This window comes from Chrysemys picta, chromosome 8 (assembly GCF_011386835.1).
Source record: "Chrysemys picta bellii isolate R12L10 chromosome 8, ASM1138683v2, whole genome shotgun sequence".
Lineage (NCBI taxonomy): Eukaryota > Metazoa > Chordata > Testudines > Emydidae > Chrysemys > Chrysemys picta.
In genome coordinates, this window is record NC_088798.1 from 82,237,741 (window position 1) to 82,255,597 (window position 17,857).

The 17,857-nt window shown below is 39.7% G+C and overlaps 1 protein-coding gene across 15 annotated transcripts in view; it reads right to left on the minus strand.

Moving 5' to 3' along the window:
- Positions 1-17,857, minus strand: part of TENM2 (teneurin transmembrane protein 2) — a 1,090,181-nt gene that overhangs the window by 265,707 nt on the left and 806,617 nt on the right. For all 15 annotated transcript variants that reach the window (XM_065554888.1, XM_065554886.1, XM_065554895.1 and 12 more), the window contains one exon: positions 3,918-4,152. In XM_065554888.1, coding sequence (XP_065410960.1) covers positions 3,918-4,152 — 235 coding nt within the window. The remainder of the gene's footprint in view (positions 1-3,917; positions 4,153-17,857) is intronic.

The following is a 17,857-nucleotide window of genomic DNA, read 5'->3' on the forward strand; positions in this document are numbered from 1 at the left end:
CTTCAATTCATAACCCCTGAATATCCTATATCAGCTAAGAATACTGACATTAGCAAACTGATCTTTTGTTTTCAAGGTGAATTTGAGAGTTGTTGGAGATTTTATTATAAAAAAAAAATTCTAGGATCTATCATCTATAATTAAACTGACATGGACTACTAGGCGCACAATTGGAAAATAAGGTTGATGACAAGTCCTGTGAAATTTTATCTTGTTAATTCTGTAAGACTCCTTAGCAATCAAATACAGTCTATATATCATACAGATGTAAATCAACACATAAATATACATATGCCAATATACATATTTTCACTTTTTTTTCTCGGTTGTCCCTGTCTTGTGCCTGAGAGGTGTAGGCATCTTGTACACTGAAGGTGCAATCCTAAAAAACCCTTCCTTACATAGTTAGTCGCATTAACCTCAAAAACACGAGTAAGGATTAACTGTGCTAAGGTTGCAGGATTGTGTACCCTAGACAACAAATATGGTTTAGTGGTTACTGCATAGAACTGGGATCACATTTTGTCTTCCTTGCTCTGCCACTCATCCCTGACATCTAACACTCTAAGAATAACATCCCTTGGGCTCCTAGATCATGACCAATGTGAATTCAGAAAATGCACTATGGAATTCTCCCCAAGTATGTAGTGGTTGGTAAATTGGGAGAATTTAAAACTTGGTTCACCATGGTTATGTGTTCCAAGTATTTTGTGTATTGAAGAACAACAGTCTACACTCCAGAAGAGTTCTTAAATAGACGGACATTATCTCCCTTTGCATTCTAGCCTCAGACAATGAATTACCAGGCAGGATCGGGCCATCCCAAAGAGGACTCTAATTTTTATCTAGACAGTTCTCAGCAATAGATGCTAGATCCACTTAACTATGTAAGATCAAGTACCACGTAGTAGCTGATTTATTCTCAACAGATCTGGCACTTAAGAATAGTGTCTTGGCAGTTGGTCAAAATATTCTTATCTGTTACAACTTTCTTAGTAAAAGAAATCAGCACCAGAGCCATTATCTCCAATTTTCAATTTGGTCACCTGAAATTTCTGATAACCCTCACTTCCCTCTGGCTTTTGTGCTCAGCTCTTCCACAGCATCCCCGGCCCATATCAGAGTCTTAGTGGGGCAGAATAATATTAAGTAGAGGTACAGAATATCTTTAGTGAGTCCCAGAATAGGTCAAAATCCATAGAGTCTAGATCTAGAAGATGAACACAATAGTATAATATTCCTTGGATCCTGAAATGTCAAATATTATAACTCCTGATAATACATATAAACAAAGTTAAATGTGTTCCTTTTTATCCTCCACATCAACTGCCTGGTTTTGCCCTCAGATCTACCTGTGTCACTGCTACAAAGACAACAAGAGCAGAGCAAGCATAACTGAGAGTAAACCTGCTCCCCAACTCTCCAATACTAGTTTTCTGCAGAACAAATCATTGCAGTATAGCCACTCTGACTAATGGACCATAACAGCTCCACACTCTAGATTCAGCATAAAACCAAACCAAACCACACTCACTCCCAGGCAGTTTATGTAGCCACTGTCCAGCAATAAAGACTGACCTCTAGAGCTCCACAAAAAGAAGCCAATCTTAAACCAATCTCTAGCTATTAGAGATCAGGACAAGACCAAAGGAGAGGGAGGAATAGGGGCTGATTATCTCACATCTGCCTACTGCAGGGTTCTAGCATCTTCCGCTGAACCATTTGGTATTGGCCACAGCCAGAGACTAAAGAAAATGGACCTTGGCCTGATCCAGTATGGCAATTCCTGTATTCTTAGAAAGGTTCCAATTCACATCAAATCCCAACAGCCATGGCTGCCCTTCAAACCAAAACCATGAATGAGAGACACCAGGTGGAAAACAATCCAACTTCTCAACCAACAATTAACCTATGCAAACATGGGTGTGCAAGTACATCCCACCACCAATCCATCTGCTCCCCATTCTTTTATTTCATAGAATTACTGTAGCGAGGAAGAGTGGGCTCCCTCCAACCTGGAGAGCAAGAGACCACTACACTCCCCGTGGTGAGTGGGGCTAAATCCACCCCCCTCCCTCCAGAAGTCCTGGGGCAGGACAGGAAGTATAAAAAGAGAGCCCTGCAGCTCAGCAGATCTTCCAGGATCCCTGACTCGGCCCTAAGTGGAGCTGTGCCCTGCAATCGGAGGAGGCAGACGAGTGCCCTGAGGGGCTGTGGCGACTGCTGGTTGCCGAGTAACCAGAGGGGAAAGAGGATCTTTGGACTCTGGAGCCCCCCTACCTCCAGTTTTTGCTGCCAGAGAGTGAGTCAGCGTGTTTTGGCAGGATCCCCATTGACCCAGTGGCAGGATTCCCTGGAACTGTTAGGGCCCTGAGCTGGAAGAAGGGTGGGCCCAGGTCCCCTTACTGCCAACCCCATCCCTGGGGTGGCAGCCTACCCACCTTAGGCCAGACAGCTTGTGCTTTCCTGCTTTTGCTCTGCCCCAGCCAGGAAGCTGGGCCATAGACAGTTTGCTGTCTGCCCCTGCCAGAAGGCTCTTGGCTAAAGACTCCTTGGGCTCTGCCCCACCCATAGGGCCAGAGCTTCCTTATAGACTGCCATTATAGACTGTTAATTGCTGTCTGTCCCAGGCAGAAGGCTGTGGACTAAAGACTGTTTGCACTCTGCCCCCTACACCCCAGAGGGCGAGAGCTTCCCCACAGACTGATTACTACCCACCTGTAGTGAGGTGGAGTGGCCTTCCTCCCCATTCGAGAGTGAGGGACACTACAATTATGTTTACCAAAATGTATAAAGCACAATAACTTTCGAATCTATTCTTATGGGCACCCAGCAATTGCAGATACAAGACACGTGCTTTATGATGCCCTCAGATAGTCCCGTATCTTTCAATAACCAGCCTGCCCACTCAAAAGATAGGAGTGGGCAAAAAGAGCAGTGGGTTGGTGCCAGTGCTCAGATGTTTCACCACAGTTGCTATTTCTAATTTCTGTGAGACTAGCTTTGCCAGTGTCTCTTGATATTTAAAGCACAAGTTAGAATTAAGATGAAAAAAAAATGACAATGAAACTGAATGTTTAGAAATGCAGTATGTCAGAAAACTTCTTTTTGTATTGATTTATTTTGGCAATCATAAGTGCTGCACTTTTTCTTCTTCTTCTTTTTTTTATACATAACAGTGTGCCCCACAGGCATCAAGCTGCTAGTGTGTACGGGAGGGATTAAAGTGAGCCTGCATGTTGGATGAAATATAAATTAAAATTATACTTCTGTCAATCTTGAATCAGGGATTGTTTCTAAAGGTCTCCCAAAACGCTAAATTTCAAATGAGTCTTCATTTATTACTTCAGGATAGGCCAAATGCATAATTTATTAGTGACAGTCAATATACCCTTATAAGTAAGTTCCCCCTGAGCTTTGGAGTAAAAATATGTTATGCTAATTCTATTAGTTAGGTACACAAGAGCTGTCTGAATGAACAAACAAGTATTAAAACAAGAGACATGAACAAAGAGATGTCTAACTGTCCATTTGCTAATGCCAAGTAAATAAGAGGTATTCTAAACTAAATATATATTTATGTTGTGTAGGTAAAAGATGAATTGACATAAAGTCAATAAAATATCTCTTTTCTTTTAACCAAATTCATATGTATTTTCTTAACTGTTCTTTCACTGCAGTTGATTTTATACATGCTTATATAACATTGCAGTACTTTCAATATAAGACAGTCTTGAGTTTCCAAGTCTCAATTAACTAAAAATCCCTGCTATCTGAAACATATACTGTAAATTCCCTCAATCGTATGAAATCTCATTTATCCACGCTTATTCAATGTCCCCATGACATTCAGATAATTGAGACTATACTTCGTATTTTTAGTGCAGTCCTACTGAAGACCATCCCTTGTGACCTACCTGGTCTCAAGTGGAACATTGCTATTGAGTACCCAGCTGTCTTGAAGTTGCACAGACTCAGGAGTGGTGGCCAAGTCATTTGGTGCAGGAGCTGGTGCATGGATCTGGTTCCGCCGATTTGTGAGAGAGTTCCTATTGAGGGAGTTGGCAGAGGAGTGATGATGAGACAGTGTATGATTGTGAGGAGGTGGGAGAGGTGGTCTCAGTGTTGACTGGCTGTGGTGATTTGAAGGGCCTGCAAGAAAAAAGAGAAATAGTCATCAACATCTGTTGATGGCAGATTTTTTTTCTTCAACAAGCCTCAGGCCTTTTGAAAATTTACCCCTTACAGCATAGTTGCAGTTAGATAAATTATGGTAAAATGACACTGGGAAGTTCCATACTTAATCTCTTTAAAAAAACCCCAGGGTAGGGGCCTGATTCTTCTTTCACTTATGCTGGTTTTACAGTCCAGGGAGAAGAGATCAGGCCCCAACTAAGTACATTTTACAATGAAAAAGATGGGCCAAATCCTTCACGTACTTCAATGGGATCAGGCTTTGGCCCGATTTTTCTAACTGGCAGTACCCACAAACTCTGTGTGAAATCTGAAAATTATGCTGCTATTCCTCCTTCTCTCACTGGAATGTGGCTAACAATGTCGTTGACGATGAATGAGAGATGGGGGGAAATAAATCTAGCTCATTCGCCCAGGATTGAGATGGCTTTGCTTTGATAATGGGAATACAAACTTGTTTTAGTCAGTAAGTAAGCAGATAAAATTCAGAAATACACAGGAAGACAATATAATGGCCAAGAAAGTATAATTTAAATATAGTCACTTTTCTAACCATATGCACATAATGGTAAACAAGCTTATTTAATGAAATTCCATATGTTCTGGCAATTTTAAAATTTTAATAAAACTAATGAAAGAGATGAAAAATACAAGTTAATCCACAAATAAGTGGATTAACTGTATGTCTTAATCATTACATTAATTTGTAGTTTTCTAGTGAACAATAATTAGAAAAAGTAACATTAGCAAAATTACAATTATACTGATGTATGTTTGTTTTTAGACACTATGAAGCACATTGTGTATTTAATGACTCAAACAATAAAAGAAAACATCACTGTGGAAAATATTTACAGCCAGATTGATCTATTTTCACATGGAACTACGAAGTATCGCAAATATACTCTTCTCAATTAATTGTAAATTAATTAAGTTCAACATTTTCAAACTTGGATGCCTAAAGTTAAACTCCTAAATAAGTGACTTGTTTTCCAGAGCTTCTCATCACCTGTTCAAAGGGTGCTAAGCACTTCTGAAAATCAGCCCACATAGCCAGAAGCCTAAATACAGATTTGAGAGCTTCATTTTAGGCATTTAAGTTTGAAAATTATGGCCAGAACACACTGCCTATTCAAAGACAGAATCTGGCCAATGGTGTGCAGTTATGCAAGGGAAAGAGAGTAAAAGGGACCCTCTCGCCATGATCACCTTGTACAGGTGACATCCAGAATCCTGCAACTTGGGGTCTTTGTGTGCAAGAGGGAATGCTACCACCACCAATGGCACTAGGCAACCCACAGGTGACAGTGGTAAATTCATGCTTCTTCCCTCCTTCCTCTCCATCTTACAGAGTGCATTCTGATATAGAGTGCTAAGTGACCTCTCCTGATTGGATTCTCCAAGCATTCTGCTTGTGTCCTCTGCAGACAGGATTTTTGGGAGCTAGCGCTTTTGCTGCACTGCCACACAAGAACCACCTCACTCAAGATAGCATAATTAGGGGTGTACAGGGGGGAGGGATAGCTCAGTGGTTTGAGCATTGGCCTGCTAAACCCAGGGTTGTGAGTTCAATCCTTGAGGGGGCCACTTAGGGATCTGGGGCAAAATCAGTACTTGGTCCTGCTAGTGAGGGCAGGGGGCTGGACTCAATGACCTTTCAAGGTCCCTTCTAGTTCTAGGAGATAGGGTATCTCCATTAATTCAATAAATTTATTGTCCTTTGGAGAGAAATGTTGATTTTCCTAAGTATCTTTGTGGCCCTTAGAGACCACAGTGATGGGCAGATAAGACAGAAACAAATGGGTACGTTTTATTGTGACTACTTGTGTAAGCAAAAAGTTGCCCTATGAGGAGACTCTATAAAAGTGAATAACAAAAAGAAATCCTATACTTCACATGGTACTGTAAGCTGCTAGATACAGTCTCTTAAGAAATGGAAATAGCATATAGCATATCCTAAATAGCATGTAGCATATCTTCTCATTTTTATCCTAACAGAATGTCTATTACTTTGGACAGGTGCATCCCAAACCTTGCAGTTCATCACATGCGCTGTCTGCCCTATTAATTTTGCCCTACATATTTTAAAAATGCTTCATTCTTCCTGTGGTAGGCTGAAGGAGGTGGTTTAACCTAACATACTATTATACATCAAATGCTTAATCTACACACCGTGCTCTAGGTCCTTGTACACTTCTTGGAAAGGAGACAGAGGCAGACACAGCAGGAAGACAATGTGTTTGGATAATATCCAAGTACAGATGAGCCCAATGGAACTATTTCCCCAATGTCTGAATTTTGGCATTGAACAAAACATGTTAATTTGGATTTCAGTAAATGGATTGTTGTGAGTGATAAAATGCAAATTTGAGCACTTATGTATTAAAAGTTACTTCAGGAAGCCCAATGTTTCATATGTTCTGCAATTAACCTATTTTCTGAAGCAGCATCTTTTTCGTATACTAATCTATGTACTTTTCCAACAATATCTCATAATACTGTAGGTCTAGTTCACACCTATACAAGAAAACAAAATTAATACCTTCTTTTTGGTGTGTGCTAGTTTTAAATGACTAAGTATATTTTAGATACGTTATTAGATGGTACATTCATAATGACTCGGGTTCATGAAAGCACTTAAGAACACGCTTAAATCTATCTCTAGTCAGGACAGCACTTAAATGTATGTTTAGTTTTAAGTACGTGCTCAGGTCCCATTGACTTCATGAAACACTTAACTGCTTGTCTGAATGGGAATGGACTTAATCACTTAAACTGTTTAAAACACTTCCCTTAGTTTTGTGTGGCAGGGGAGGATAAACATGGAAAAGAGATATAACTATGTACACTGTTTTGCTGTAAAATTCAGTTTTGAGATATACAGCCTTGCCAGCAGCAACAGAGAATCTATGAACCTTGCAAATTTTCAGCCACAATATTAGAAGCATCTTTTTTTTTTTAAATCAGTCAATAGTTAAGTCAATACATCAATACTAATAAAAACCATTTCTACAACACTGCAAGATTAAGGAGGCAACAGGTTGAGTTCAAGTTCCCAAAATTACATTTAATTTAGTTCAAGTATATTATATAAATACAAAACTATATACATTGTTGTTTACAGCTATACTAAGGAATTGACTAGATACTGCAGCTGTTAAATCTCAAAACATTTATTTATATCAAATCCAAAACATTGTAACACACAGTACAGAACAATCAAATAAGTAACTAAATTAAATGTGTATTTGTAAGCTTAAATGTCCCAGAAAGAGGGACCTGCTTTTTCATAGAGCTGGACCAAAACTGGACCCGGGGATTTGAACACCCCAGAACTTTGCAGAGACTCAAAATCTGCATTTGGAAATAAACGTCTCCACTTTTACTGTATAGGCACGTTGTTGAAGCTAGTAGTAACCATTGCAACAACAGCTGTGACTTTTTAGTCTTGGAACTTCAAGGAGGGGTATCACTCTTCATGTAATCAAGAATCAGCAGCTTGAAGGATTGGTACACTGTATCTTTCAATATGTGATGCTCAGTGGTTTCTTGCTATTGCCACAGCAGTTGGAAGCCTAAAGATGATAAATAACTTGATGAGCTACAAATAACTGTATAGTAGGGAGGGATTTTTTTTTTAAATACAGCAGCTACAAGTATATTGATTTAGTTTTGGAAAAAGAAGCGCTGTGGGAATTATGCCCTTCCTCAAATATTACATCAATTAGGGGGTTCATGTACTATTCAAAATCAGGTGTTTAGACGATGGGAGGGGAAGGGTTGTTTAGATCACCTTGATCAATCAGTCCTTCAGCAATCATATAGACTGTGCTGATCACAACAGGTCTTCCATTCTTCTCAGGCCTTCCTTCTCCACGTTTGATCATGTCTTTTCACAATAAAATCTTCCCATCTCTTTGGAGGTTGGCCGAGTAGTTGTTTCAGTTCCTGTGGGTACCACTCAGCAACAGCTGCAGTCGACTGATTGTCAGTGAGCCTCGCTATCTGCCTGGCCCATCACTTTTTACTATGCCTGCTCTCAACAAAGACATCCTGAACTCCACTCTGCTGTCTGATCACTTCATTGGGGACTCGGTCGCCGACTGAAATTCCCAAAATTGTTCTTTCCATAGCCCTCGCCGTGACAGACAGTTGCTGCTCCTCTGTCTTTGTCAGCGTCCATGTTTCGCTGCTGTACAACATTGTCGGCAGTACTGTTGAGTTGAAGAGGCTGGCTCATGTTGCCTTGTTGATTTTTCCTTGAAGAACATCCTTGATAGAATTGAATGCATGCCAACCAGCTTTCTTTCTTCATGAGAGTTCACCTTCCTGATCATGGTGCATGTTAATTTTTTGGTCAAATAGACGTATTATTCAACTTCTTCTATTTGTTCTTCCTTGATTATTATTTGGGCTTTTAGAGAGGTATCAGACCACATAAATTTCATTTTGGAACAGTTAATTTTCAGTCCGACTTGACTGCTTTTTGTGTTGAGTTCTTGCAGCATTTTCTGTAGTTTGATAGTATTTTAGGCGATCGACACAATATTGTCCATGAATCTGAGATGGCTTAACTGCTCTCCATTGATGTTGATTCCATAATTCAGTGGTTTGAGCATTGGCTTGCTAAACCCAGGGTTGTGAGTTCAATCCTTGAGGGGGCCACTTAGGGATCTGGGGCAAAATCAGTACTTGGTCCTGCTAGTAAAGGCAGGGGGCTAGACTCGATGACCTTTCAGGGTCCCTTCCAGTTCTATGAGATAGGTATATCTCTATATTTTTTTTTAACCACTTCTGAGGCAATCTGTGAGGAGTTTCGGTGAAATCGTGTCTCCTTGTTTCATACCTGGTGGGACTTCAGTTGATGAGAGGCTTTTAAGAATCTCATGGACCAGAAAAAGGACTGCCTTCTCAGTATGCACTGCAGGACACTGACAAGAGAGGATTTGATCAACCATCTAATGGAGGAGAAGGCAAGGACAGCCTGTGACATCCTTGGTCTCTGTGAAACACAACAAAGAAAGGAGATGGAAGTGAAGTGGAGAGATGAAAATACTATAATGTTAGGAAAAGGAGAAGGTGTGAGAACCGTTGGAGGAATCACCTTCATCATCAACAAGGAATGGTCTTCAAAAATCATCTCCTGCAAGTTCAAGTCATCACACATTGGAGTGCTACACCTCCGACTGAACAAGAACCGCACCTTCAAGATTATTCAGATCTATGCTCCCACAAGCTTCCACAAGCACAATGTGGAAGAATTCTATCAGGAGCTCAAGGAAACCCTCGCTCAAAAATCCACATATACGATCGCGATGGGAGATTTCAACGCCAAAGTTGGAGGAGGGAAAGAAGGTAAAAAGTTCATTGGAAGGTATGGCATCGGTGAATGGAATCCACGAGGAGAGCGACTTGCAACTCTGGTGGAGACGAAATAAATGTTCATTGGTAACACCTCGTTTAAGAAGAAGGCCAAGAGGAGGTGGACATGGATCACACCCAATGCGAAAAACAAGAACGAGATTGACTATATTCTGATCAATAAGGGGTGCATTGTACAAGACATCTCAATAGTACTATCATTTAAACCACTAGTGGCCATTGCTTGCTCAGAGCATGGCTCAACTTCAACGAAAAGGTGGAGAAGAAAGCACTACAGATGGCATATCAGAGACAACGGCCAAAAATATTCGACAAGGCAATCTTGAAAGCGAACATTTCCAAGGAAGTCTGGAGTCTTATAAATAACTGCGATGAGGACTGTAAAAACTTCACTGATGAATTGAGGAATGAATGAAATTAGCCGAGAAAGAAAGACAGAAAAGAGTGAAGGGAAGAATCTCTGAGGAAACGCGGAACTTGTTAGAGAAGCAGAGGAATATGAAGCAAAATGATGGTGACAAACTTGAGTACTCCCTCCTCTGCAAGTTGATAAGAAGACGACTAAAGGAGGACTTCGAGAAGTACCGAAATGAAAGGCTCTTAAAGACAGCTGAAGATTGCAGAAGTCTCAAAAATGCAAAAGGGAATTGACACTGTACAGGTCAACAATGGCACTGAAGAACAGGGATGGAAAACCAGCAATTGACAGAACAGGGGTGGAAGCGGTTTGCAAAGATTTCTACACCAAACTGTTCACGTCTCAGATAAATGTCCCAGTACCAACACTTCAAGAAGCATGTACTCCCAATACTTGTCAGCGAAGTTCGACATGCAGTTCATCAAATGAAGGAAGGAAAAGCCCCAGGTAAAGATGGACTGACAATCAAAATGATAAGAGCTGGAGGCCAAGACCTCTGGGAAACCCTTGCTCAGAGGTTTAGCCGTTACTTGGAATTGCAGAAGATATCATCTAGATGGAAGGAGTCCAACACCATTCTGCTGTACAAGAAGGGCTATCATGAAGATCTAAAGAACTATCATACAATATGCCTGCTCTCACATGTTTACAAGCTGTTCACCAAAATAATAACAAACTGACTCTCACAGATTCTGGATGAGCGACAGATAAGAGAGCAGGCAGGCTTTCAAAGGAATTTCCGCACAATGGACCATATTTTCACTATAAACCAGCTATTGGAACGCTCAAGGGAATACAAATTTCCTTTATGTATTGCCTTTGTTGACTATGAAATAGCGTTCGACAGCATAGAGATCAATGCAGTGTTGAAAGCTCCTGCAGAGCAGGACATCGACACAAACTATATCAAACAATTAAAGGAAGCAAATTCTGACGGCACTACAGACATAACTTTATTTGATACCCGCCTTTGCATCTCGGTTAAGGGTTGTTTTAAATAACAAAAAACCTTAGAGCTGGACATATGAAATTAAATGTAAAAGGGCTGTCTTCTCTTTGAACCCGCGTTTCAGATGTGGACAAGCATCCACAATTCCTAAAAACTGTAGTAGCTGTCATGGGTATTGAACATTTCTGAAAATCTAACTTTAAAGTGGGGATGTGATCCTTCAAGAAACATTGTTGGCGTCCAAGATTCAGTACACCGTCTATTTATGACTTTGTCTTTGGAGACTGAGGGGAATGGGCAAGTTTGCATTCCCATTTATGAATAGTAAGTATCCCATTCTTACTTATGTTCTAATGAATACAGAGGGTCTGACTGAAGTCACTGGGAGTCTTCTAATTGGGCTTTGGAACAGACTGTCAAAGAGGAAATTTAGGAATAACATTGCTTTGTTTATTTCCATATCAGATAACACAATTAGAAACCTGGACTATTTATGGTTAAGCTACATGACTGGGTTAAAATGCAGAATCCATCTTCAAATCTGTAGAGTACCTGCACAGCTCGCAATCACTGCTGCAGTAGCAGTGGCTGCTCTCCATACTCTTATATGCATGGGGAAGGCGCAGGGGGCTTTCTAGCCACAATTTGATGAGCAACTGGCCATTCCCAGAGCACTCTCAAATCAAAAGTGCCAGGAGGACTGCTGTGGAGACTGGTCAGTGGTGAGTAAAGAGAGTGCAGTGCTTCCTTGGAGAAACTGCTCTTCATAGCATAACCATGACAGTTCTACTGCAGCATTTGCAAATGTGCCCTGGTGATAATATACCTGCTACTGGATTTCACAAAGTGATACCGTTACAATGGTAATGCTATGTTTGTTTTCATGGGTACACACAACTCTTTGGGTTCCAAACATCACCTCTTGCCTGTATACCGTATAACGTGAGACACCCGCTCACTCCTGCTCTGACATTATCAAATCCCTTTCCAAGCACTGAGACGCACTGGTCCATGAACTGCATACATTTACTAAAACCATGCAACACAGGGATTTGAGAGATAGGCAACTTAATCTGCCACCTCAAAGCTCTACTTAAAATCCTGCTAGAATCAGGAGAAATATCACTGAACACAGTAAAATTGCAGAGCAGTCATTTTTCTGGATCAAAGTTCCACACCAACAGATCCCCTGAAAAACCATATGGGTTGCACCTTACTCATGTTCCATTGCTCTCTGCTCCTATGATTAAACATGAGCATTTGAGAGTCAGGAAACAATCTCCTCGCAGACACATACCCTAATCCTCTGCGCAGGACTCTTTAAACAATCCCCTTATACAGGAGCGCCTTCAAATGAATCAGTACATAATTGTCTTCTAACCAATATTTAATATTGAATGCACAGTAAGATAGGAAAACCGATGCAGAGAGTTTCAGCCAGGATTAGAACTCATGAGTTTCTAGTTCTGTGCTCAGATACCTTTATCATACTGCTTCTCTAAAGAAAGGAACTGCCATACCAAAACATCTAATTCAGTATTCTGTACTAACACTGGATTCCTCATAGGAATCCATTAATGCATCTTATTATGTAATATGTTATCACTCTGGACCAGTGATCCCAATGACCAGTTTATCCCTGAAGCATAAGCGTACATTTTTTTTTAGCTAATACTACAGGTTTGATTCTTATTTATAGCTCTAGTTAACCCTATTGTTTCTTTTCTATTTTTTTTTAATTTCCCATGTAATTTGACACAAGGCTGAAGTTTAAACACAATATGAGGACAATCTGCATGCTCTGAAAATGTTATTAACATGTGCTATAAAAAAGCAGATCTATCTGGTTGACACCCAGAGATGACATGAATTCTCATTTCTTGTAGCTTTAAACCATTTGCCATGTGCTTTCTCCTTTCTTTCCATTGTTATTACAATATTTGGAGGCAGAAAAGATGGAATGAGACACACGGCCAGCCTGTACAATCGACACTGAAAATTCACTCAAGGTGTGGTGCAACTTATGAGCCACTACTTAGATTGGAACTTCAAGGGGCTGAGAATGTCTTTGTGTTCTGTGTTTGTACAGCACCTAGCACTCTGGGGGCCCTACTCCATGACTAGCACTCCTCAGCACTGTGGTAATACAAATAAATAATAACAACAACATATGAGCTTCCACTTGTGGACTATAACCATGATTAATTATTTAATTTAATGGAGATATCCCATCTCCTAGAACTGGAAGGGACCTTGAAAGGTCATTGAGTCCAGCCCCCTGCTTTCACTAGCAGGACCATGTACTGAATTTGCCCCAGATCCCTAAGTGGCCCCCTCAAGGGCTGAACTCACAACCCTGGGTTTAGCAGGCCAATGCTCAAACCACTGAGCTATCGCTCCCCTGTATTACTGCTGTTCCTGCCCCAAAGAACTTACAGTCTAAATATAACACAAAAAGACCAACACACAAAGAAAGGGATTTTGGCATAAAAAGACTGCATTTAGGAAGGACTTTGGTTTACTAGGGCCTCATAAGATTGATGGTTGACCTCCGGTAAAGTTTTTAGCATACATATAAGAATTTTTATTGGGTTTTCTATGATTTCTCTGTAATGCTTTTACTCTAAGAATATTTTGCTTTGTTAAGGCTGGTTGGTAATTGGTATATAGTGTTATAAGCCCCTGGAGAAAGGTTAACCACAGATGGATCCCAGTCAGAGCTGCTGGGGAAATCACACTACGGTGCAGAGGCGCTGCAAGCTTAAACCCCTGGTTTGGAGGGAATGAGATGCAGGTCTCTGCCCAAAAGAGGTGACAGCTGGGAGCCTGAGACCCAACACTGGCCCCACACAACATGTTGTGAAAAAGGAATGTTGGCCAAGTACCTTGGTGAAATGATATTCTCTTATAAAAAGAACCATGACACCTTGCAGAACAGACAGGCCCTTGGTTTTGAAGATCTTCTCTGAAAAATTACCTTCTTGGCTCCTAGCACATTGCATGGTACTCATTTTGCCTGCCGGGGCTGAGTGAAGGAAAGACTGAGTTAATATTGCTGGGATTTAAAATGGTGGCTCCAGGAACTATAGATACTCTATTTCAAAAGTTAATGCTTAGACTATGGAGCCACTATGGATAGGTTGAATGAACTACCATATGACACCACATACAAATTAGGGCTTCACCCATACATCTATGTTGTAAAGCAGGAAAATACAGTGTTGAGTCCTTTCTATCTCTCTCCCAAAGCAAATACTCTATACACTCAGCAGAACCCTTACAAAGCTTATCAAGTTTGATCCCATAAGGGGAATAGTTAAAACCAATTAAAAGTTAACATCTTCCCTTTAACAATATAAAGAGGATTCTCGACAGAAATGTTTTGGCCAGAAGTCTAGATTTGTTGACATTTTTTAGATGGGGAGATCATTAGCTGAGCACAGCTTGAAAATCTGATTGCTCTCTGGATGGTCCATGGGGGAGCATGAAAATTGTCACAGTGATGTAAAAGTAATTGTATTAGGAGTAGGTATATTTTCCAGCTCATTCCAAAAATGAGAGGGGGAGCCAGGCACTTGCCATCCAGAATAAGGAATTCAGGAGTCAGGTGGAGGCTGTATCCTCCCCCACCCCCCGATGCTATCCTAGCAGTACTTTGGGTTTTATATAACCCAGCTAGCTAGCATTCAAAACTGTATTCAATGGGTGTAAAAGAAATGTTAGTCACAGGTGCTTTAAGGCTATACATCATTTTGATTGTTTTAGGAGCTTCACTGCACTTATTTTCTACTGTCCAAAGTCTTCTAGAAATTATCATTTTATATTAAATCTAAAACCATTAAATGTTTTTTATATGGGACAAAGTCTCTCAAGATGGACTATTTGAAAATAACTGTGTCAGAGAAGCAGATAGCAGAGTGAGATCTGAGCAATGCCTATCTGAGCATTTCAATAAATCAACATTACCTAGGGTATTTCCGTATCCTCCGGGAAGGGAAAGCCTATCAGCAGAAAGTAATGATTTTTGGTCTTTCAATTGCCCTGAGGACCTTTACAATGCTATTAAGACCCATAGTCTCCCCACTGAAAAGTTTAGGAGTGAAATTATTAATAAACCTAGATGACATGTTGATTGTTGCTTTCTAACAGGAAATATTTCCTCTATTATTCCTCTGCATTATCATCATCCCCCAGCACTTGGTTTCATCAAAAATTTAAACTCTTCTTATCCCATCTGATACTATTGCATTTAGAGGCTCTGTCATAGCATATACTACACACAAAACTGGAGGCTTTCAGGGACAACTGAAGAGAAAGGAAACATATTTTTCAGAAAGAAAAAAACCCAATTCTGTTAAGTTTTACCCCATTGCTCTTTCATTGGCTTTTCTTTGGGTTAGATGATTTTTACAATATCAATCCTTGAACACAAGGAAAGGATCAAAATAACAATGAAATACAGTTTTGATTTTAGATTGAGCCTCCTAAGAATCAAATGACAGGAGACAAACTCTGATGTATACCAATCATTAATTCCAAGAATAACTGAAGCGTGCCAGTAAATGGCAAGGGCAAAATAAAGGTTCCTGGAGCAATTCCACTTCAAAGCTCTCTGGAAGACAGAATTGTTTACAATCTGGGTGACCTTCTCCCCAAAATTTCTCAGGGTACAGGTCTCAGAGGGCAAGTAACAAAAGTTTCTTAGACTATATAAACTAAACAAAAGTCAGATGAATGTCAACTTTGCATTGCATCATGTTATGACAAATGACTATATGTCATGTTGCATCAGGCTTTTCAAGAAATACCCTTTCTTTTTAAACACAGGAAAGAAGTAAATAATTACCCATGAGAAACAAATATTTGACTGCTTCCCTTGGGGAGAAGCAAACTCAAAAGTATTACATGGTTGGTATCTCTTACAAAGGTTGTGGAGTTTATTTTTAATTCTTCATTACTTTGCTCAGATCAAAACAAGGTCACCAATTGTTGGTATAAGAAGTCTTGTAAAAGTTGTCTGGCACACTCGCAGAGAGTTTACATTAATGTAAATTGCTGTATATAGGCTGCTACTCTACACGCAAAACTGCTTCTATTATTCAAACTGGTGAGATAGATGATAGATGATTTTATTTAGTGCATTAGAACTTCAAGGCCACAATCCTAGATAAGGTCCCCATTGTGCTACACGTTAAAAAAACAACAAAGATGTTGTCCCTTCCTCTGATGAACTTACAATCTAGCTGTAAAACAAAAGACAACCAGTCACTACAACAAACAGACAGGGATCATGCAAGGAAACAGTAAGGCAATACTGGTCAGCATGAAAAGCAGAGGCCACAGAATATCCACTGCCTAACCATTGTTGAATTTAGTGAGTGTGACTACAAGCTGGGAGATGCAAATATTTACTAGTTTAATTAGGGCAGGTAATAATCTACAGACAACTTTGACTAGTTGCAAGATTCTAAAAATCCTAAACAAGCTCTTAATATCTTGCTGAAATGTCAGCTTAATCAGGGTATGCCTCACTTGAGTTTTACATTCTGGGAGCTGTAAGAGAATTCTGGGAACAACCCTTTTTTTCTTTAAAACAAAACTTTTTGTCAAGACACCTCCCTATGTATAGAAGTATGTTTATAAAAGAAGAGAAATGCTGTTATTTCTCATCCACTAGAATCTTATTGCCATCTTATTTGACATCGTTTGCTCACAAACTGGCGGCTTGGGACATCACAATTAGAATATAAGTATAAGCTGTGTGCTGCCACTTACAATATGCACTATCTTTACCTTTCTATCATGAAAAAATAAATTGAAAATTGAATTTAAAACCAAAAGAGACACAATTTCAGTCACGCTGGCAGATAACCTAGCATCGAAGCTGTCCAACACCAGAATAAGTGGAATGCTTGAAAAGGCATAACGTCTGTTGGTAACATTGTTTGATCCAAGTGTCAAGGGCAGAGTGAAAACCATAATTCTATCCATTATAGATATAGTATATGTTTTTGGAAGGTTGTTCTCATACAAAAAATGCTAGAAGCAAAGAAAATGTCTTCTTTCACCTTGTCCTTTTCTTTTTCCAGGACAGGTATTTCTCATCAGTTACAATATTTCCTGGGGTACTGGGAAATGCAATAACTCCAGCAATAACAGCTGCACATTATTGGTGTTAACACAATCTAGTGAACCAATGACATTTCTGAGAACTATAGAATATACATCAGAAGTAATACTTATGGAATTATATAGTGTTTTTTCCCCTCTACCTGTATGCATATGAGGATCATTTCAGTCCTTCCAATACTGAGATCAAGCCTGTTCTGGAGTGGCACGCTCGATCCATTATAATAATGGCAGCAATATTATACAAGAGTTTAGGAATAGGAAGTGAAGACGACTACGGAACCTTATCCAATTAAAGTCATAAGGGAATATAAATGGGCAAAGTGTAATTACTCAAATTGCAATTTGGCCACAACCTCTGGATTAACATCTGCACTCTTGCAAAAAGTGCTAACAGCATTTTTAATGACCACAAGTCTTCAAGACCTCAGCTTTACATCTCCATTGAAAGATCTGTATAGATTGCTTAAATCCATTAGAGAAAGGAAAAGTCCATTGCAGTTAAGCATTTTTTTTTCCTTAGGGCTATTTTATTTTTTAATCCTTTATGCTCAGTGGCACTGAAAGCTGATATGACAAATTTACATCAGCTCCAGAGAATCAGTTTCCATGCATCTACACATTTAAAAAAAAATCAGATAAATCAGTAAGCGAGATTTACTATTAAAGTATCAGAGTGGCTCAGATAATTTAGTCTCTACTTTGATTTTTAATACTTGTAAGATTTGTTGAGTTGTGGATCAAAATATCTTTCAGAATTTTATCCTACCTGGAAGAGATTTATA